Below are 23,484 nucleotides of genomic sequence, written 5' to 3'. Positions count from 1 at the left end.
GAATAAAGGCTTGGCTATCTACTTCCAAAAAATCAGCCATTGAAAACCCCACAGAGCACACGTCTACTCTGGTACATGTGGGGTCGACATCAGTCAGAATCGACTCAACAGCAACTGGTGAACTGGCAAGTAGAAAAATAAACACCAAATCTCTGTAAATCATCTCTCACCTTCCCACCGCAAGCTTTCATGGAGACCAAGGGCTATTCTGGGGGGAAAAATGCACTAAAGGGAGAGGAGAAGAGCTAGCAGCATGCCTAAGACTGACCTAAAACTTCCCTCAGAAAAAGAAGGTCAATCCTGCATGTAAAAATACTGGAAAGAATGTAGTGGTAGATCACAGCACTGACTACAGGAAAGGGACTTAAAAGTATCTGTAAAAGGCAAGGAAGCAGTCTTAGAAAGGTAATATATCAGAGGGAGGAGACGGTTAAAACAAAAGAACTTTGGAAACTGTGAAGGGCAAAAAAGAAGCATGGGTGGAAAACTCAGTATCCTGAAAAATAAAAAGAAGAAATTTTTATTAAAAAATTCAAAAGACACAAATTCTTGTCAAGAACCATGAAGGCTATGAGATTTTACCATAATTGGTAGCCTGACACAGTTTATTAGATACTGGCAGAAGACAGGAGACTTCCACGCCAGAGACGGGACAATGTCTTACTCACAGTGACAGTAGCCAGAGTATCATCATATGTGTACTGGTACCATTAGCCGAAATTCCAACAAAACGATACAAAGAGGGCCAGAAGATACCTGTACATGCAGGTTAGGTGCATTACAGGCAAGGAACTCTGAGATTAGGAAAACAAATATTTTATAATGTGCAGTAAGTCTGCCTGACCTTTGACCCTACTGAAAAAACACACTGCTGTCGAGTCGATTCTGACTCATAGCAACCCTATAAGGCAGGGAAGAACTGCCCCATAGAGTTTCCAAGAAGCACCTGGCAGATTCGAACTGCTGACCTGTTGGTTGGCAGCTGCAGCACTTAACCACTACCCCGCCAGGGTTCCAAAGGGAAACATTATCTTAATTATAGTGGACAACAAACAAACCTGCTCTTTGCTCCAGAGGGAAGTCCTACATTCTATCTACCAAGATTTTTTGCTATACAAGGATCCTCAAAAAAATAGTCTGGACAAAAGGAAGTCAGTGCCTCAGCTTGAAAAAAAAGGCCTGCAAAAATATAAGACGCTTAGATAGTTTTCTCCCACCAGTCCTCCTCTAAAAGAGACAAACAATAAAAAAAACCATATGTTACTACACTGACAGAAGATGGTTAAACTACGAATCTTGACAACCACACCAAATCATCAGCCTATCCACAGAAATGTAGAAGCATAAACAATCTTCATCTACATAAAATTACTCTAAAATAGAAAATGAGAATCCAACCAACTGAGCTGATGAAAAATACCTACCCCCCACCAAAAAACAAAGAAGAAAACTGTAGTACGACATTCTAAAGTGAAGGAAACATAATCAAACAAGCATTTGGGAACATGAAAAAGCCAACAACCTACAAACAGAAATTTAAAAACTAAGACATGAAGTAGAAAAAAAAAAGAGAAAATTGTAAGAAAAAACAAAATTATAACAGAAATAAACACTAAATAAAAAGTAGAACAAGAGAGAAGTCCTTCCTTACATTAATTAGAAGAAAATTAATAGTATAATACGAATGATGAAATTAAAAATTACCATTTGGCAATCACATAATAATTTATTCAAGCAAGAACCATTAATAGTGGGGCAAAAAGTAACATGATATTTACACAGCTTCCAAGTTTCTCCCTATAAGGTACTTATTGACTACAAAGAGAAGAAAAATCATAGTTTTACAGTGGAGAAATCAGGCATTTACCATTATGACAAAATGATCAATTTAACATCCAGTAATGGAACAAATTGACATCATGTACCTCCTGATATAATGCACTGAGAATAATACAATATCACTTTTACAGTATTCTAGCAAAAAAAAAAAAAAATCATCCAAATCTTTTGATTAAAAAATCCAAATCAAGAAACATTCTGTAAAATAACTTGCCTGTACTCTTCAAAAATGTCAATGTTATGAACCACAAAGAAACTTATTCACTGGAACAGAGGATATAATTGTAGAAGAAAAAGAGTGCAGAGGTCACCATTTTTTTAGCATGGATAACCAGTCACTGACCTCAAACTCCTAATAAAGTACTCTACTATGAAGTTGTTATCTAATAAATTGATAAATTCCTTAAATGAAGTAGTGTAAAAGTTACAGGTATGCACAGGATATGTCTAGAAGAAACAGGTAATATTGGTTGCCCCTGGAGACAAAATTGAGTAACTGGTGGGAGGAAAACTTTTCATTGTGTACTTAAAGATTTATACCTTGTGATTTTGAATGTTGAATGACGTGACTACAAAGAGGGAGCCCATGAACCCCACTAAGAACAAAAACGTGATCTGAAGAGAACTTCTTCCACAAGTTTTCACTACCATATCTAACCACTTATCTGAATCTGTACCCATAACGTGGCTGTCTCTCTTAAAAAAAACTACTGTTCTTTCTATTTAAGACCAATCCATTCACTTGGGTACCAGATCCATCCTTTCTCATCTACTCCAGGGCGTTCCTCCAGCAATTCTTCTGTCATTCTGGTGCTTCATCAGCTTTTCCTTCTCAACGGTATCACTGTTATCAGCAAACAAGTTGTTCCCAACATTAAAAAAAAGGAAAGTAGAGGAGAGGAAAGGTTCCTTCCCTTAATCCCACTTCTCCTTCCCGTCACTGCCCTACTTCTCTCCTTCCCTTTCCTGCAAAATCCCTGAAAAGATTTGTCTATTCTCATTATCTCCAGTTTCTTTGCTCTTATTATTTCATAAATCTGCCCCATTTAGGCTCTTCCCTGTATTGCTTGGGTCAGCAAAAAAGAGGAAGACCTTGAACAAGACGGAATGACACAGTGGCTACAACAATGGGGTGAAGCATAACAGCGATCATGAGGATGGCACAGGACTAGGTAATGTTTCATTCTGTTGTACACAGGATGACTATGAGTTGGAACTGACTCCATGGCACCTAACAACAATGCTCCACTAAAATGGCTCTTGTCAAAGTCACCAATAACCTATGCTTTGCTAAATCCAATTTTTAGTCCTCATCTTAAGTTTTAGTAGTATTCAATGTAGTTGATCATTTGCTCCTCCTTTAACACCCCCCCCATCAACAATACACTCTTCTGATTTTCCTCTGATATTGATTTATTGATTTTTTTTACAATTTCCTCTTTATTTGCCTGACTTCTTAATGATAAGCTCAGTCTTAGGACACTTCTCTTTTTTATCTTCACTCACACATTTGGCGATGTCATCAAGTCTTGTGGCTTTAATTTCCAACCAATATTCAGGTTTAGTGTTCTAAACAAGACCACTTTCTGGAACTCAAGAACTAAATACACAAGTGCAAACTTGACATCTCCACTTTAGTGTCTAATAAGAATCTCAAAATCATGCTCCCGATATTCCAAAACTGCTTCTCCCTTATTCTTCTCCATTGTAGTTACTAACAATGCCATTCTACCAGTTACTCAGGCCAAAAATCATGGAATCATCCTTGACTTCTCACTGTCTCTCATAAACCAGAACCACTTCATTAACAAATCCCCAAGGTTTTATTTGCAATACATATCCATAATTTGGCCACTTCTCACCACCTCCACACTGCTCCCACCCAGATCCGAGCCAGCATGAGTACTTGCCTGGATTACTGCAATAGGCTGAAAACAACTGGTCTCCTTACTTCCAACCTTCCCCTACCCCTCATACTATTCTCAACCACAACAAGAAAACCATTGCCATCCAGTCAATTCTAACTCATAACGACCCTATACAACAGAGTAAAACTGCCCCATAGGGTTTCCAAGGAGGGGCTGGTGGCTTTGAACTGCTAACCTTTTGGTTAGAGCCGAGGTCTTAACCACTGTACCACCAGGGTTCCATTCTCAACAAGGCTACCAGAATTATCTTGTTTAAATGCAAGTCGATTCTTATTATTTCCCTGGTCAAAACCCTCCAATGGCTTCCCATCTTACCTGTAGTAAAAGCCAAAATGTTTAAAAAGCCTACCAAGATCCTACATGATCTGTGCCTCTCCTGACACCCACCATCATTCTTTCTGACTTCATCTTATACCTCCATCCCATTCCTTTTATCACTCTGGTCAATGCACACAGGAGTCCCTTCTGCTCCTCTAATATCCCAGACATAAGCCCATCTCAGTGACTTTGCTTTGGCCATTCCTTGTACCAGGAGTACCCTTAGCACCAGATAACCACATGGTTTACTCCCTCATTTCCTTCACTCTTTAAATCTCCTTTTCCATGAAGCATAACCTGATATTCTCCCAATACTCTGTCTACCTTGTGCATTTTTCCATGGTACTTTTCATCATCTAACATACTTTATAGAGCCCTGGTGATGCAGTGCTTAAGATCTCTGCTGCTAAGAAAAAGGTCAGCAGTTCAAATCCACCAGCTGTTCCTTGGAAATCCTATGGGGCAGTTCGACTCTGTCCTGTAGTGTCACTATGAGTTGGAATCAACTCGACGCCAACAGGTTTGGTTTTATGAAACATACTGTATATGTTGCTCATTTAGTTTAATAATAAGCTGTCTTCTGCTCTAAAATGTAAGCTTCACGGAGGCAGGAATTTTTATCTGTTTTATTATCTACTATTTTTTTTTTTTTTTATATCCCTATAGGGTCACTATGAGTCAAAATCCACTCAACGGCAATGGATTTGATTTTTTTTTTTAATATCCCTAGTACACAGAACAGTAACTGACATATAGCAAGAACTCAATAAATATTTGTTAAATGCATGAATTGATATATTTTTAAATAAAAACATAAATTTACATTAATTTTAAAAGGTAATTTATAGGAAGATTACAGTTTTACCTTCCACATCTGTTTACAGCATCTTTCTAGATCTTTCTAGTAATTAAGTTCAAACCTAGTATCTCTAAAAAGCTCACCTAGAAAACACACATGAAAATCAACAAAAGGATACAATTTATCTTTTTGTATGTAACTTACCTTTTCTTTTAATAAAACTAAGCCAAGTAGGGACAAAATAAATTATTACGCTTTCATTGTATTTTTAGGAAGTCATCTGCAGAATATAAATGAATCATGTAGCATATTGCACCCCACATAGTATTTCAGCAGCTAATGAGGGTATTCAACTCTCACTCCAATTTCTGCCCAGCTTTAAAACCAAAAAACCAAACCTGCTGCTGTCAAGTCAATTCCAACTCATAGCAACCCTACAGGACAGAGTAGAACTGCCCCACAGGGTTTTTAAGGCTGTAAATCTTTACAGAAACAGGTAGCCACATCTTTCTCCCACAGAGCAGCTGATGGGTTCAAACCACTGATCTTTTGTTCAGCAGCCAAGTGCTTAATCACTGCACCATGAGGGCTTTCAACCCAATGCAAATTACGTTAATAAATGAGAATGTCATTATTCTTTATGACCTTGGAAAGTTCCTATCATATTATACTCCACGCAGTGAAAGGTACCCATGCCATAAGTTAGGTAATGATATATCATGGTTTAATGAGTAAAGTAATACAAAAACCAAACCTATTGCTGTCAAGTCAATTCCGACTGATAGTAACCCTAAAGGACAGAGTAGAACTACCCCATAGGGTTTCCAAGGAGTGGCTGGTGGATTCGAACTGCTGACTTTTTGGTTAGCAGCCAAATGATTATCCAATGCGCCCACTATAGCCCTGGTTTAATGAGTAGGTCCACAAAAGGAGAAAATCTCTCATTTCAAGATCATTTCAATAGAGTTAATGATCAACAAACATAAGTTGAACTCTACTTTGATCTTTAGCAAGTGCTCCATCCAAAATGCATTTCTTCCACATGTTGAACTAAAAGGCAAATTTGAATTACAGAATTTTTTTCGAGAGGACCTCCATGAATGATCTATGCATGATTTTGATTTTCAAAAACTCCAAGATTTAAAGATGATTGAATAAGGACAGTTGGTATACTTTGTGGATTCAAATTGAAGAAATCAACAAAAGGAGCCTTAGGGGAAAAAAAAACTCTTAATCAATTTTTTTTTTTTTTAATTTGGGTTTATTTAAACATAAATTTAGCCATCTGCCTCAAGGCTGGACTCATTGCAAACTATTTTCGTAACTAAAGTACTCTAAAGAGACAACTCAATGAATCTAATCAATTTTAGTTGGCTATAAAATACCACAGAATTATTCATAATGCCTGAAGAGGCAATTTAGAGAATCTATTTCCCAATTACAGAAAAATTTACTTTTGAATGAGACTTGGAGCTACCTCCTGGCAGTTAAAGCAACAGGTACCTGCTTACTCTGCTTACTTAGGTTAAATGAGGACTTGTAAGTTATCAGGGAGTTTGTTAAAGCCTTAGCACTCTTTTTGCTTCTTGTACAGAAAGAATTAGACAGTGAGTTTGTTTTCCCTATAGGGTCACTATGAGTCAGAATTGACTCGATGGCAAAGGGGTTATAATGGGGATTAAAAAAGAAGAGGGCAAAGTGAGCTCGTTTTAAGCTTCTCTAGACGAAGACTGTTGTGAGCACATGTGATGTAGAGTAGCTCATCCTGTCTTTTTCTTTTTCATGAATATGATATATGGTAACATAAAAGAATTCACAGTTCACCCACCTAGAAATACCCACAAATGCTACTGTGGGTATTTGGAGGCTTGGTAAATATAATGCCCTAGTGTAATCCTAACCCTACAGAATCAATCAGATAGGCTACATCAGAATAAATAACAGAGATGAGTAACCTTTCTGATACTTCATTATATCTCCAAGTAAACTTCAAACATTTAAAGCAAAATCATTTTCAAATTCATTTCATTCAGTGTCACATGATCAAAAATTATATTGCTTAAACTTTATAAAGTTAGCTTACTTTGAAAAAAAGTGCTACATGGCATATGAACAGAGGCGTGCATGTATATATTCTATCTCTTAAAAAAACAGTGAACCCAAAAATGTGATAATCAATAAACTGAGACAACTCTTTGGTCAAAAGAGCAAATGACGCTAAAGGCCAGTAAAGCTGTAAAAATCATGTTAATATGTTTTAGTCTTTCATTATCACTAACTGAGTTTTATTTAATTCATGCTCTTCATAGGAAGAAACAAACCTAATAAGGCCATGGACTTTTACATCAGACAGACTTCTGTCAATTAACTTATTATTCTCCTTATCATGTATTTTGCAGACATCATGTGTATCCACAAGGAAGTTCCAGGGAAACTATCCAGCATTTTAAGTCGTCATTTTTAATTTTCTAATGCAGACAAATAACATGGTAAAACTGATAATAGTTTTGTATGATCAGCCTTAAACTAACAGAAATTAGTTGTAGTAAGGAAACTCTGGTAGCGTAGTGGTTAAGTGCTACAGCTACTAACCAAGAGGTCAGCAGTTTGAATCCGCCAAGCACTCCTTGGAAACTCTATGGGGCAGTTCTACTCTGTCCTGTAGGGTTGCTATGAATCAGAATAGACTCAACAGCAGTGGATTTGGTTTTGGTTTAATCAAAATAAACAGATATTCTTTGTAGCAGTTTCTTGGGAAATCTTGATAAGGAAAATAAGAATTAAACCTTGAAAGTTTAATCTTTTCTAATTAGAAAAACAAACAACAATATACTGATTTTAATAGATAAGTTTTTCTTCAAATTTTATATGAAAATTTTCATTTCAAATGAGATATAAACACTCCTGTCTATTGTAGAACATAAACTTCCAGAATCTTTCAAAAAACTACACACTATAAGAAATTACCTAACTACAATTTCTTAACAGGACTCAAATTAATATACGAGACATATATGTGAAAAAGTATTTTTATGGATATCATACAGGAAAAAAATAGAGAATCATTATGAACTTAAAGAGAACAGACTAATATGATTTTTGAACTACAATAATTTAATGAACAAATATCTACTTTTCTCTCTATTGTGAATCAAGATATTGTTTTATATTATCTCCTTTCACTAGAATTCCTGCAGCTTTCATAATGCTAATGAGATCCAAAGGGAACAACAATAAAAAAAGTAGCTCTACCACGTACCAAGCAAAAGTTCCACTGACAATTTTATTGGTTTCTTCTTCTAACTTATGAACTCAGAATTACTATAAAAAATCAATCAACAGAATATACAAAATAGTCACTGGACCATGTGCAAGGTAGCCCCAATTTATGATGCATTCGAGTTACCATGAACCGCACTTAACGACCATCCATTTAGAGTTTTTTTTTTTTTTTTGCATCTTATTGTTAATAGTATTTACTACATGCAATACAATGTTACAGCGCATAATTCGCTGATGTTATTATTCTCAGATGTTTACCCGCAGATGTTCAATTTTATGATTTACTGTTCAAAACACTGCCGTTTAGATTTAGTTTTCTAAACCAAACCAGGGGCTTCAGTCACTTGAAAACATGAAACTATATACTGATTGCTTTGCTAAAGGTAATAGGCAGATTCGGGAAACAGTGAGATGTTACCACAAAATATATGAAGAAAAAAAGAAAAGGACCATACAGGCAACTCTCACTAATTTTCTGACTAGAAACGCCACCCCTATTCCTAGGGATAATCCAGTCCAGAACTGTCCACAAGTGGAGTTATTACCACAACTGACAAAACATCAATGTCATCCAATTCTTCTTCATCATTGGAGCAAATTTTTATGATTTGTGTAGTTTTGATGTATGTACGCATGTATTAAAATATATCTGTAAGTTTGTATGTAATGTTTTCAACCCCAAAGACAAAGATCAGATTTATAAAGATACTGATAATAAAAGGCAATAATAATGAAAACTAAAAAAATGAGGTATTCTACTTATGTCAGTACCTACTTATGACGGAGCCCTCGGAATGGAACCCCGTCGTAAGTCAGGGACCACCTGTACTGAGACAGACTATCATCAACTGTCCTATTTTATTCTTACAATTCTACCAGTACTATTTTCCTTCTTCTTACATTACCAATGAGAGCATATACTTAAAACAATTTCTTTCTTACAAGTATAAAAGTGCTTCTACAGTTTTTTTGTAAGGTAGAAGATATAAGGTGAATATAGATATAAATATAGATAGAAGTATAAAAGGTACAGAATCACATGACAAGAATGGGCAATTAAATGTACAGCTTTATCAGCACTCCTTCACAAAACCCATTAAAATGACAGTAGGAAAAGGATAAGTTATGAGAGAATAGAAAATAAGACAGGGGACAATACAAACCAAGATAAAAAAAAAAACCCCATTGCGGTCGAGTCGATTTCAACTCATAGCGACCCTATAGGGCACAGTAGAACTGCCACATGGAGTTTCCAAGGAGCAGCTGGTAGATTTGAACTACCGACCTTTTGGTTAGCAGCTGAACCATTTAACCACTACTCCATCAGAGTTTCCAAGACAGAAAGGTGAAAATCACATAAAGAATAACTGACTTTTAGAGAGAAGAGAGGGACAAGAGATTGCTATTTTACTTTACGTCTTATACTGGTTTTTTAACTTTTTAATTATGTATGTGAATTACTCTTATGAAAGTGAAACACAATTTTAAAAATTACTTAGGCTTTAAGTACTTGGCATAAATGATTTAGAAACTACAGATTTTAAATGTGGTAAAATATTAACATTTGGGAAATATTAGTCAAGGGCATATAGGAATTTGTATCTTTTTCACACACTATTTCTGTGGTAAAATTACGTCAAAATAAAATATTAAGAAACGTCACTGAAAATAACAGAGCCGGAAACTCCAAAAATCCATTCCTCTACTAACGTAATTATTAATTTGGCAAAAACTGGCTAAATCAACTTTTTAGGAAATTGTAAACCTAATAAAAAATTTATAACACCCAATTTTAAAACATACAGCTATAGTAATCAGAACAGCCTGGTACTGGTATAACAATAGACACTAGACCAATGGCATAGACTTGAGAGTCCGAAAACCCACACATCTCTGGTCAACCAATTTTTTACAAGAATGCTAAGTCCATTGAATGGGGAAAGAGAAGCTGATTCAATAAATGGTGCTGGGAAAACTGGATTTCCATATGCAGAAAAATAAAACAAGATCTATGCCTCACACTACACACAAAAACAAATTCAAAATGGGTTAAAGACCTAAATGTGAAAATTAAAACCATAAAATTCTTAGAAAAAAATGTAGGAGCAATGTTGTCAGGCCTATCTTTTAACAGTGGATTATCTAACCTAACAACAAAAGCACAAATAGCGAAGAACAAAATAAATAATGGGACCTCATAAAATTAAAAAACTTTTGTTCATCAAAATACTTTACAAAAAAAGTGAAAAGACAAGCTACCAACTGGGAGAATATGCTTGGAAACCACATATCCAATAAAGAATCAAATAACCAAAATATATATGAAATTGCAACAACTTAACAACAGAAAGACAAATAATGTAATCATAAAATAGGCAAAGGACTTGAACAGACATTTCACCAAAGAGGACACTTACATGGCCACCGAACACATGAAAAGACACTCAGTGTCCTTAGCCATCATAGAGATGCTAATCAAAATCACAATAAGATACCACTTCACTCTAATAGGATGGCTAAGATTAAAATAAATAAATAACAGAAAATAACAAATGTTGAAAAGGACGTGGGGAAGTTGGAACCCTTACCCATTGCTGCCAGGAATGCAAAATGATATAGTCCTTGTGGAAACAGTGCGGTGGTCCCTAAAAAAACTAAAAATACAACAACCATATGACCCAGAAATTCCACTCCTAGGTATATACCAAAGAGACTGAAAAAGAGACTTGGACACTAATGTTCATTGCAGCACTATTCCTGATAGCCAAAAGTTGGAAACAACCTAAATGTTCATCAACAGATGAATGCATAAACAAAATATAGTACATACATACAATGGAACAATGGAATACTACTCAGCCAATAAGAGAAATTAAGTCTTGATACAGGCTATAATATGGATGGAGCTTAAAGACATTATGCTGAGTGCAATAAGTCAATCACGAAAGGACAAATATTGTATGACCTCACTTATGTAAACAGAAGAACAAGCAAATGTAGAAACCAAAGTTTCTCAGTGGTTACTCAGGCCAGGAGAAAGCAGAAAAGAAGGAGTGATGGCTCATGGAGTACAGGTATTCTCCCACTTAAGATGTATTCAAATTACAGTAAACCACACTTAGGACCATCCTTTTTTTTATATAGTTAGTAATATTTACTACTTACAGTGTTGCAGTGCATAATTTGCTGAGGTTATCTGTAAATTTATATGTAATGTTTCCAACCCCAAAGACAAATAAAGATTGGATTTATAAAAATACTGATAATAAAAGGCAATAATAATGAAAACTTAAAAAAAAAAAAGGTATTCAACTTACATCAGAATCAACTTACTACAGTCTTTGGAATGGAACTCCGTAACTGGCCTAATAACATTCCTAGCGCCTCTGCTCTACCTCCTAGTTTGTTGCATAGTGCCTGGGGCCTTAATAGCTTGCAAGTGGCCATCCAAGGCACAACAACTAGTTTCTATTCGACTGGAGCAACAGAGGAGGAAGAGTTAGGAATAAGAGGAGGAAATGGAATATGTGGCTAATTGATTCCATGAATAAGTGCCTCCTTTGTCATTTTTTTTTTTTTTTGTCATGACACCAGGAGAACTGGATGGTGCCTGGCTACCATTACTGAACATTTGGATCGAAAATTCTATAGAAGAATCCTGCTCTGATCAAAGCAGGGAAAAGTAGAATAGAATTTCAAATTCTTATGGACTCTAGACTTTCTGGAGCCATGAAGGTTGGATGAATTCCTGAAATGACTGCCCTGAGACAACCTTTAAACCTTAAACCAGAAATATCCCCTGAAGTCTTCTTAAAACTAAAAAACAGTTTAGCCTAACTAGTAAAGAATATCTGCCTTGAGCACTGTGCTCTTTTAAGATCTATCTATCTGGGATCAAACTGACAACAGCAACTCAAAAGATCAGATAGGAAACTGAGGAGGCAGTGACTTCATGTTAATGGGGGAGGAACAACTTGAAAAAGGAGGGTGCACAACTCCAAGAATGCAATCGTCACTGAATTGTGGCATTTTAACTTACCCACCTACCATTCTCCATTCCCCAACTCAAAGGCAGTCACAGAGACAGAGGCCCACATACAGCATGTGGCTTGCTGATGTGAGAGGGGACAATATGAACCTTGCTCATGAAGAATTTTGGTTGTGGGTTTTGACCTGACTGGCAGCTCCTAAGGAATCGGCTTAGGAGCATTCTTTTGTTTTGTCAGCCCTCAGAACTTTCTAAGTATTATTTTATTCAGGGTTTGTAACCCCCTTTCTTTTCCTTTATGATTTAAAAGACAGATACATAAAAAAACATTATTATAAATTTTGGCTACTAGAAGTATTCAATAGGTAAAGATGAAACTTATGGCAACAGCAACATAAAGGGAAAGGGATAAAGAAGTATAAGAGCACAGCTTTTGCATACTTTTGAAGCTAGGCTGACATTAATTCAAACTAGTTTTTTATAAATTTAAGACTCTAATTGTAACCTCAAGAATAATCACAAAAAAAAAACTTTAAAAATATACAGAACAGAAAAAAAAGAAGACAAAACAAAAAACTTTTTAAAAAAAATACAGAAAAGGAAATAAGAAGGGAATCAAAATGGTACACTACAAAAAATCAATCAACACACAAAATAAGGCAGTAAGGGAGGAATTAAAGAACAAAAAAGATATGACATGTAGAAAATAATTAGCAAAATAGCAGAAGTAAATCCTTCCTTATCAGTAATTACTTGACATGTAATTGATGAAATTCTCAAATCAAAATGCTGCCTACAAGAGACTCACTTCAGATCCAAAGACAAACAATTTGTAAGTCCAAGGATGGGCGGGGCGGTGGGGGGGGAACCATACTCAATGGAGAAAGACGGAAAGCTTTCCCCTTAAGGAACAAGACAAGGATGCCCATTCTCACCACTGCTATTCAATATTGTACTTAAATTTCTAGCTGGAGTAATTAGGCAAGAAAAAGAAGTAAAAGATACTCAAATCAGGAAGGAAGAAGTAAAATCATCTACTTTCACAGATAACACGATCCTATATACACAGTAGTCCCCGTTTACCCATGGGAGGTATGCTCTAAAGCCCCCCATGAATTCCTGAAACCACAAATAGTACCAAAGCCCATATATACTATATTTTGTCCTATATATACATACCTACGATAAAGTTGAATTTATAAGCTAGGCACAATAAGAGACTAACAACAATAACTAATAATAAAATAGAACAATTATAACAATATACTGTAATAAAATTTATGTGAATGATGGGGAGAAAATGGCACAAGATTTCATCATGTTACATGCTCATTTAACATTTTTGGACCACGATTGACCATGGGTAACTGAAATTGTGGAGAGCAAAACTGCAGGTAAGGAGCGACAACTGTAGAAGACTCTAAAGGCTACACAAGAAAGGTGATAAAGCTAATAAATGAATTCAGCAAAGAGGTAGGATAAAATGTCAATGCACAAAAATCGGTCAGATTTTTATAAATCAGCAACGACCAATTTGAAAAGGATATTAAGAAAACAATTTCATTTACAATAGCATCTAAAAGAATAAAATACCTACAAATAAATTTAACAAAAGAAGTGAAAGACTTGTTAATCAAAAATTATAAAACATTACTGAAAGAAATTAAAGAAGACAAAAATAAATGAAAGGGCATTCCATGCTAATGAATCAGACTTAATATTGTTAAGATTGTTAATGCAATCTATAGATTCAACAGCCACATCAAAATTCCAACAGCCTTCTTTGTAGAAAAGGAAAACTTAATCCTCAAATTTACAAGGAATGGCAAGAGGTTCTGAATAGCTAAAACAATCTCAAAAAAGAAGAGCTAAGTAGGAAAGCTCACATTTCCCAACCTCAAAACATATTATAAAGCTACAGTAATCAAAACAGTTTGGTAGTGGTATAATGAGAGACACACAGGCCAGTGGAATAGCACTGAAAGCCCAGAAATAAACCCATACATCTATGATCAACTAATTGTTGACAAGGGTGCCAAATCTATCCAATGGGACAAGAATAGTCTCTTTAATAAATGGGTCTGGGGCAACTGGATTTACACAAACAAAAGAATGAACCTGGACCTATACCATATATAAAAACTGACTCAAAATTGGTCAAAGATCTTAATGTAAGATCCAATACCATAAAACTCTTAGAAGAAAACATAGCAGGGTAATGCTTCAGGACCTAATTTTTGACAGTGGATTCTTAGATATCACACTGAAAGCATGAAGAACAAAAGACAAAATAAGTAAACAGCACCTTATCAAAATAAAAGACTTTTGTTCATTAAAGGATACTGTCAAGAAAAGTAAAAAGATAAAAATTGGGAGAAAATTTTTGGAAACCATATATAGACAAGGGCCTAATATCCACAATATGTAAAGAACTCTTACAACTTTACAACAAAAACACAAACAACCCAATCAAAAAATGGGCAAAGGACTTGAATAGACATTTCACCAAAGAAGAAATTCAAATGACCATCAAGCACATGAAAAAATGCTCAACATCATTAGTCATTAAAAAAAAATTAGGGAAATGCAAATGAAAACCACAATGAGATATCATTTCACACCCACTAGGATCGCTATGATTAAAAGGACAGTAAACAACAGGTGTTGGTGAGGATGTGGAGAAACTGGAACCCTCATCCACTGCTAGTGGGATTTCAAGATGGTGCAGCCACAGTGGAAAACATTTTAGTGGTTCCTAAAAGTTAAACATAGAATTACCACATGATCCAGCAATTCCACTCCTAGGTATATACCCAAAAGAATTAACAGCAGGAACGCAAACAGGTAATTGTACACCAATGTTCACTGCAACACTATCCACAATAGCCAAAAGGCGGAAACAGCCTAAATGTCCATCAACAGATGAATTGATAAACAAAATATAGTTCATACACACAATGAAATATTAACTCAGCCATTAAAAAAATGAAGTCCTGATACCTGCTACAACATGGATGAATCTTAAAAACATATGCTGAATGAACTAAGTCAATCACAAAAGAACAAATACTGTATGACCTCACTTATATGAAATATCTAGAATAGTTAAGTGTATAGGGATCTAAGTTTATTAGTGGTTACCAAGGGTGGGCCGGAGAGAGGGGGAAAGAAAGACAATGCTTAGGGGACACTGAGCTTCTTTTAAGGGTGATAGAAAAATTCAGGAACAACTAATGCGATGGCTGAACAACATGATGACTATAACTAATGTCACAGAATACCAAGTGTTTTGTTATCTATATATTTACCGCAATAAAAAACCAAAAAAGTAAAAAAGCAATAAACAACTACTATCTATGAATAGTCCTTGATAAGCTTTATATATGAGAACTATTTTTTAAAAAAGCCTGTATAGCGATATCAGTTTTAGATGTTGTTTTTTAAACAAAAATAAACTATATCCTTAAAAATAGATATCAAACACTTGGGAGTAACTATATATTTCTTTTTTTTTTTTAACTCATCATTCTCTAACAGATACATAACTAGTGTGGAAAAAAAAATTAGCTGATTATAACACAGATGGATTAAGTCATCACTTGCTCTATGTGAATTTAGAAATAGGTATTTAAAATGAAGAGCACTAATTTGAGAATGCCAGCCAGGCATGAATTAATGAACTTTATAAAATTAGTTATTTGGGTGGATCAAGAAATAATACATTATGTACTGAACCATTTCTAAACGACTCTTGACGGTTTGGCATGGGATGCCTTGTATAAAAAGTAAAATTTTGAAAGAAGGTGAGACTTGGAGTTTCCAAATTCTGCCATCAACTAGACCTTAAGCTCCTTGAATGCCTAGGAAACATTGTTCTGAATCCTCAATAACTTAAACTTAAGTATTCAGTAAATGTTTCTTGATTATCTAAAATACACTCAAAAATAACAATAGAATGAAAATTGGCTACATGAAGTTTGAAAATCTATGAAATAATCATTCAATATTGTAATTTAAATTCAAAACAATTTAATTTCAAAGTCTATGGTCCCTCCACTATGCCACTTAAATACATTAGGTAATTTAACTAAAAAAGCATTTTAAAAGATATGTTTACAGTAATAAAGAGACCATAATCTCAAAATATTGGTTGAAGTACACGAAAAATAAATAAAATAAGAAAACAGTGAACATAGGTATATCTTTCAAAAAAAGCAATAGAAACATTACAAGAAATGTGAACATGAAGTAAATGTTGGTGGAAGCAGAGAGAGAGGAAAAGGGGGAGGGAGGGAGGGAGATAAAGTTTTGTTTTGTTTCGTTTTCAAACATAGAGAGTGGGAGAGAGGCAGAGGGAGGGAGAAACAGAGGGGGATGGACAGGGACAGTGAGAGAGAGTGAGGGGAAGGGAAGAAAAAGAAGAAGCAGAGGAGGATGCAAGAGAGGGAGGTAGAACTGCCTTCAAATCAGTACCACTTGGAAACCCTGGTGGTGCAGTCGTTAAGAGCCATGGCTGCTAACCAAAAAGTTGCCAGTTCAAATCCACCAGGCGCTCCTTGGAAACCCTATGGGGCAGTTCTACTCTGTCCTGCAGGGTTGCTATGAGTTGGAACTGACTCAATGGCAATGGGTTTATAGTCTACTGGGTACAACAAACTAACAAAAAATTTTTTCACTGTGCAGGATATAGCAAAATTCAGGAGTTGTTCATTTCCCTCACAAAATAACAACAGAATATAGAACAAGTAAAAGACAAAGGAAAAAAATGTGCTAATAAAGAGAAAAGTAAACTAAAGAACCAAAGGAAAATGGAGTTTCTAACAAAGCTTATATTTATCTAGGAAGAGTAAAAAAAAAACTTTTACAATTTTTTGGAAACTTAAAATGAAGACTAGTCACATTTAAGTGTAAAGAAAATATCACCAATTATAGCAACACCCAAAGACACTTCTGCTCATAATCTATGCTAAATCTCTACTAAAATCTAACATTTAAAAAATTAGACTTTTGTTAAAACTCGTAATAAGAAACTATAACACAAAGCTGCTTAAAACACAAATAATATACTCTCTCCATCTACTTCTACGAGTTCTCATGAAAATTTTAGAACAATATAACCAAACCCAAACCAAACCCACCGCCATCGAGTCGACTCCAACTCATAGCGACCCTATAGGACAGAGTAGAACTGCCCCAAAGAGTTTCCAAGGAGCACCTGGTGGATTTGAACTGCTGACCTTTTGGTTAGCAGCTGTAGCACTTAACCACTATTCCACCAAGGTTTCCTAGAACAATGTAGACACATAAGATTAAGCTATGAAGACAATATAATTCTATAAAATGATCTTGTGGTTATAACAATTTTTATATATCTCAGGTAAAATGTAGATTAAAAAAGGCTTCTAAATAAATTCAATTTTATTTTTCTTATTACTTTGTAATTACTAATTACTCTTTAATCATGAATTACTATAATTACTAATTAATAAGTAAATTTGAAGCTAGAAAGAAAAATTTAAACATGCCTTGCATTCTAAGTGGTACATAATTTTATTTATTTCAAATTATTTCAAAATTACTTTGAATAATTTAAAACAAAAAAGTATGAAGATGTACTACATAGTTTGATAGCCAATCTATTTTACCTGAGTTTTTTTAAATGTAAATTGCTCTAAGTGGAATCATTTCACTAATATAATTTTCAAATAGAAACCACTAAACAAATGTTTTTTTTCATAATTTTGCCATACCTTTAGCTAAAGCTTCTTTATATTTCTCTTTCGCAGAATTCATTTCTTTTATTAATTGCCTATAGCTGGATTTTAATTTCTCCAATTCTGTCTTTGTAACCTGTTAAAGAAGCAAAATGCAGAAAATCTTTAAATGTTTAAACTTAAATTGTCACAGAAATTAAATTCCAAAGCAGTAACTGACATGTATTTTACTGCAGATAAGTCAGAGTTGCTCTTCAATATACAAGGACAGACAAACGGAACATTAGTTTTAGTAATAAATTCAGTAGCACATGAAAAGAGAATTTTTCTTAAAAAGGAGCAAATCAAAAAATAGTGCTGTCACCATCTAAAAATCAGTGACAACAAATTAATTTGCTATATATAAAAATACCTTCTATAATTCAAAAAAACTAATTAAAATATTTTAATTATACAAAGAAATTTTAAGTGGCTGTATTTCATCCAGTGGCATCACTACAGTTGGTGTCACTCAGTGCAGTAATTCATGGTGTCACCCCTCACCCTGGGACCTCCTCCCATACCAGATGAGGCAGAATCCTTAGTAATGTTTATTATCAAATTTAATCATAGAATAATATGTAATAAATATAGTTGTAAATTGTTTAAATGTTAATATTTCTTAGATTATATGAATACTAATAACAAAATTATTTTGTAAAATCTTTCTACATTGAATTACAACTTTATTAGTAACTGAATGGAAGCCTCTTTTTATTTTCTCCTATTTCTTTAATTACTACTTCATTTTCAAAAAAGTTACTGATATAGGTTCACAAATACTAATTGCCAAAATATTGTAGCTAAAACACCAGAAAAGTTGACAAAGTCAGCGACTATAAAAACACAAAGGCAGCAACGAAAACAGCGCATGCTTGTAGGGCGTGCAGACGAAATCACATGATTGGAAGCATCACTGTAATTAGGTCATGACAGCTCTGACCGCACCGAATTAGAAGGTTCAAAAAGTAAATTAGCATAGAGTTTTAGCCTTGAAGGTATATAAATACATGTAAACTGGGCTTACTCAAAATGTTTTTGTTATGATAACTAATTACAGGGATATTTCTATAAAAAATCATAAATTTCCACTGAAACATTGCACAAAAATTTCATAGACTGGCATTTTGCTGTCACCCCCTCTGACATTGTCACCTGGCGTGGTTCACACCCCCTAGTGATGCAACTGATTTCACCAATTCTAAAATGCATTTTTTTTTTTAACATTTTAACATCTCTGATAAGAGGATTCCTCTTACAAACATTGTTGGCCACGCAGCAGTCATGACAGTGGTAACTGCATGCATGTATGAACTTGGCTGTTATTTCTTTGGAATGACTATACAAACACAGCCCCTTGATGCTGCAGGCAACGAGCTACGTAAATATCATTTTAGGAAAAAATATGAGTCCTAGTTGTTGTCTGAAAATCTTCTATTATACCTTCTGAGAAGACTAAGAAAGCTACAGCACTGGAAACTTGCAAAAGGGGCACCGGCAATATGGGAGAAAATACCAGAAACAATAGTGGAGCCATCTTTTAAGAAATGCTGCAGCACCAGTGTTCTTGATGTCAGAGAGGGTGACAATGCGTAAAAAAAAAAAAAAAATCACCAACTATAATATAAATGAGTTCAAAGCATACTCCTCAAAAAGAAAAAAACTCACTGATTATCTTTTGAAACTGCTATAGAATTCATTCATTCTAAAATTTGGGCAAATTAACTGAAAAATGGCAAATTTTCAATTCTGCAATTCTAAAAACTGGCAAATAAATTCAAAAAAGCAACCATTTATCTTCCATTTCCGATACGAATTATATATCAGGGTAACCAAAAAGTTGATAGAGGATATTTCTTCTAGAAGAATTCCAGCTAACAATTACATTAATAATGATAGAAGTAAAATATCACCAACTTGCAACACCTAATAAAGTAATGGATCTAAGTAACAGACATCACTAGTTTTTAAGACTACTAGGTAAAATGCTTATTAGGAAACTTTTTAAATAAGCTCATCAGGCTGAAAACACATACAGAACTGTTAATTTTAGGTAGAATAATGATAATGTAGTTATATATTTTTAAAAGTGTTCTTATTTCAGCAGTACATATTAAAATACTTAAGGAAATGATACCTGGAATTTTCTTTAAAATGGTCTAGTGTAGAAGAAAAAGTTGGCGAGAATGTAAATAAAAAAACATTGAGTAATGGGTAGATGGGAGTTCATTTTACTATTCTCTCTACTTTTGTATATTTGCAAATTTGCAAATAAAAAAAAGTTTTAAAACGTTATCCAGAAAAGACGAACTCTGAATGTGATGAAAATTTAGGAATACCTTAACTAATTTATTTTTCCTATATTTTCTTTATTATGTATGCATACAATGTCATACGATACAAATTTATTTTTCTAAAGCCTTAAAAAATTATTTCAGTGAGCAAAAAATAAAAACTCTGGTGATAAGAAAGCATTGTATCATAGTTTAATTGAAAGCATTTTCTTTTCCTTAGGGGTACACAAAGTAACAGAATATCTTATAATCAATAATGTTTTATGTTCGATAAAATAAGAAAATACTTACTAAAGACACCAGAGCCTATTTTTTGCCAGAAAATGATCAATAAACAGTTTCAAAGAATCAAACAGGATAAAATATTTCAGCAAATTTAAAAAACAAAGAATTCCAGAATGAAAACACGAACCTTGATCATCTCTGCCTCTATCTGCTGATGAACACCTATATAACTTTTCTTCACCTGCTGCTTGTCCTTAATCATCATGGTAAGCCTGTGCAATGGTCCAGAGTTTAGGTCCTCTGCATGTGTCTTCATTATCCTACTAAGCTGTTCTGTTTGCTGAATCATAAGTAACCAAGACTTAATTAAAAAAAAAAAAAAAAAGATGAAGAAAATTAGCATTTGTATTAGAGGTCTCCATTGCTATGCTTTACATGTTCAAGAACTTCAAATAGTTTTATATAAATTATTGCCTTAATATATAATGGCAGGTTTCTGGCAATTGTGCAATAGGATATGTATGGCTCACATTTAACATCTTCAAATTCAAGTACAAGTGCTTCAAAATTCAGTAATCAGAGACTATCAAGAATACTATGAAACGATAATTTTTTTAACTTAAAAAAATACTAGGAAAGGGATTAAGGAATATAGGACTCTTTTGAGAGTCCACATCTGAATGAAGTCTAAAAGACTTTGTTTTAGCACTTCTCATTCCTTTTTTAAAATACTGAAATATTTTTTCTGCCCACACCATTCTAATTCCGTAGTAAGGTAACAAACTTCCCAGCGATCAAATGCAACAGACATTTTCATCTAATCTGCCTCTGTGTGGCACCTAACCGTGCTGGCTGACTTCTTCCAGGAGTGAGTCTGCAGAGCTTCCTACCTTTCTTAAATTTCCTTCTCAATCTTTGGTGCCTGCTCTTCTTTTGCTGCCTATGTCTTAAATGTTGGTATTCTCTGGATTTCTATGCACAGTTCTCCTTATTAATAAATACATTGGTTCTCAATAGTTTTTTTACTGCAACACAACTGAGGTGACAACACATTGCCTCAATAGCAGGTTTGGAACAAGCAGACATACAGAGGCTGCTGGAAGAATAAATCCTTTATTAGTCAGACTTCCTAACTTATAAATGTCCTTCACTATAGGTCTTCAAAGTCTATTCAGAAACAATTACACGGTAAGGGAAGGTCTATGTAAAAAATACCAAAAAAGGACAAGGATGGTTTCAGATATTTACATGAATAATTTTCTACTCTATTAGTTTTGATCTGTGGATGAACAGAATTATTCTCCTCCTGTTAATATTCCAACATAATCTATATTGGATTTTTAGTAAGCATCCAAGTCAAAATTATAACCTAATTTCTTAGTCCCAGTCAGCACTCACCAGGGTCTAACTTGGTAATCTTGTTTTTGATACACTGTGCAACATACATTTTTCCAAAAAAAAAATAGCCTTTGAAAACATTTGTGGAGGAGGGTCGTTCTGATTTTTTTTTAATTTGTGTGTATATGTGTGTGTGTGTGCTTTAAGTAAAAATTTACAATTCAAGTCAGTCTCTCATACAAAAACTTATACACACATTGTTATATGACCCTAGTTACTCTCCCTACAATGTGACAGCACACTCCTTCTCTCCACCCTGTATTTCCCATGTCCATTCAACCAGCTCCCGTCCCCATCTGCATCTCATCTCGCCTCCAGACAAGAGTCGCCCACATAATCTGTATCTACTTGAACTAAGAAGCATGCTCCTCACCAGTATCATTTTAGGTCTTATAGTCCAGTCTAATCTTTGTCTAAAGAGTTGGCTTCAGGAATGGTTTTAGTTTTGGGCTAACAGAGAGTCCAGGGGCCATGACTTCTGGGGCCCCTCCAGTCTCAGCCAGACCATTAAGTCTGGTCTTATGTGAATTTGAGGTCTGCATCCCATTTTTCTTCTGCAACATCAGGGATTCTCTGTTGTGTTCCCTGTCAGTGCAGTCACTGCTGATAGCTGGGCACCATCTACTGCTTCCGGTCTCAGGCTGATGGAGTCTCTGCTTTACATGGCCCTTTCCGTCTCCTGGACTCATATTTTCCTTGTGTCTTTGCTGTTCATTCTCCTTTGCTCCAGGTGGGTTGAAACCAACAGATACATCTCAGATGGCCACTTGCTAGTTTTTAAGACCCCAGACACGGCCCACCAAAGTGGGATGCAGAACGTTTTCTTAATACATTTTGTTATGCCAAGTGACCTAGATGTCCCCGAAACCATGGTCCCCAGACCCCTGACCCTGCTACTCTGTCCCTCAAAGTGTTTGGTTGTATTCAGGAAACATTCTTAGCTTTTGGATTAGTCCAGTTGTGCTGACTTAGCCTGTATTGTGTGTTGTCCTTCCCTTCACCTAAAATAATTCTTGTCTACTATCTAGTTAGTGAATAGCCCTTTCCCTCCCTCCCCACACTCGTAACCATCAAAGAATGTTTTCTTCTATATTTAAACCTTTTCCTGAGTTCTTATAATATTGGCCTCATACAATATTTGTCCTTTTGCAACTATTTTCACTCAGCATAACGCTTTCCAGATTCAGGAGGGTCATTTTTAGTTCTGGAATTCTATGATGAACATAGAACAAGATACTTGGCTTATGAACTCATCATATTTACTTCTGCATTTAAAAAATGTAAGTGCTAACATGCTCTTGACACCACAAAGCAACTTAAAAATAACACGGTACTTCTTTTAAAATCTAAAATTTAACAAAGGTGCAAACAATAAAAAACTATATAAACACAGATTAAAAACATAAACTAAATGGCCATAATAACTCATGTAGCTTTGCCTTTTTCACCCCATTTTCTCTCTAAAAAATACAATGTTGGGAAAAAAAAGTTCTGCGGAATGTGCAGAAGGTTATAGCTACAAAAAAAAAAAAAACCCCAACACACACAGAAAGGGAGAAGAGTAAGAGTTCTTGCCATATCTTTAAAAAAGAAATATTCTCTAAATGCTTTGTAGCAATAAATTTTTGTAATTCTGTGTAACAGTCCTTGTAGTCTAGGG

General features: G+C 34.7%; 1 protein-coding gene across 10 annotated transcripts in view; it reads right to left on the bottom strand.

Moving 5' to 3' along the window:
• Positions 1 to 23,484, bottom strand: part of FER (FER tyrosine kinase) — a 477,482-nt gene that overhangs the window by 374,825 nt on the left and 79,173 nt on the right. For all 10 annotated transcript variants that reach the window (XM_049857769.1, XM_049857753.1, XM_049857743.1 and 7 more), the window contains 2 exons: positions 20,614 to 20,787; positions 17,905 to 18,004 (listed from right to left, as the gene is read on the bottom strand). In XM_049857769.1, coding sequence (XP_049713726.1) covers positions 17,905 to 18,004; positions 20,614 to 20,787 — 274 coding nt within the window. The remainder of the gene's footprint in view (positions 1 to 17,904; positions 18,005 to 20,613; positions 20,788 to 23,484) is intronic.

This window comes from Elephas maximus, chromosome 2 (genome assembly GCF_024166365.1).
Source record: "Elephas maximus indicus isolate mEleMax1 chromosome 2, mEleMax1 primary haplotype, whole genome shotgun sequence".
Lineage (NCBI taxonomy): Eukaryota > Metazoa > Chordata > Mammalia > Proboscidea > Elephantidae > Elephas > Elephas maximus.
The sequence above is the reverse complement of the archived record's forward strand: the minus strand, read 5'-3'. Positions and strand labels throughout refer to the sequence as shown.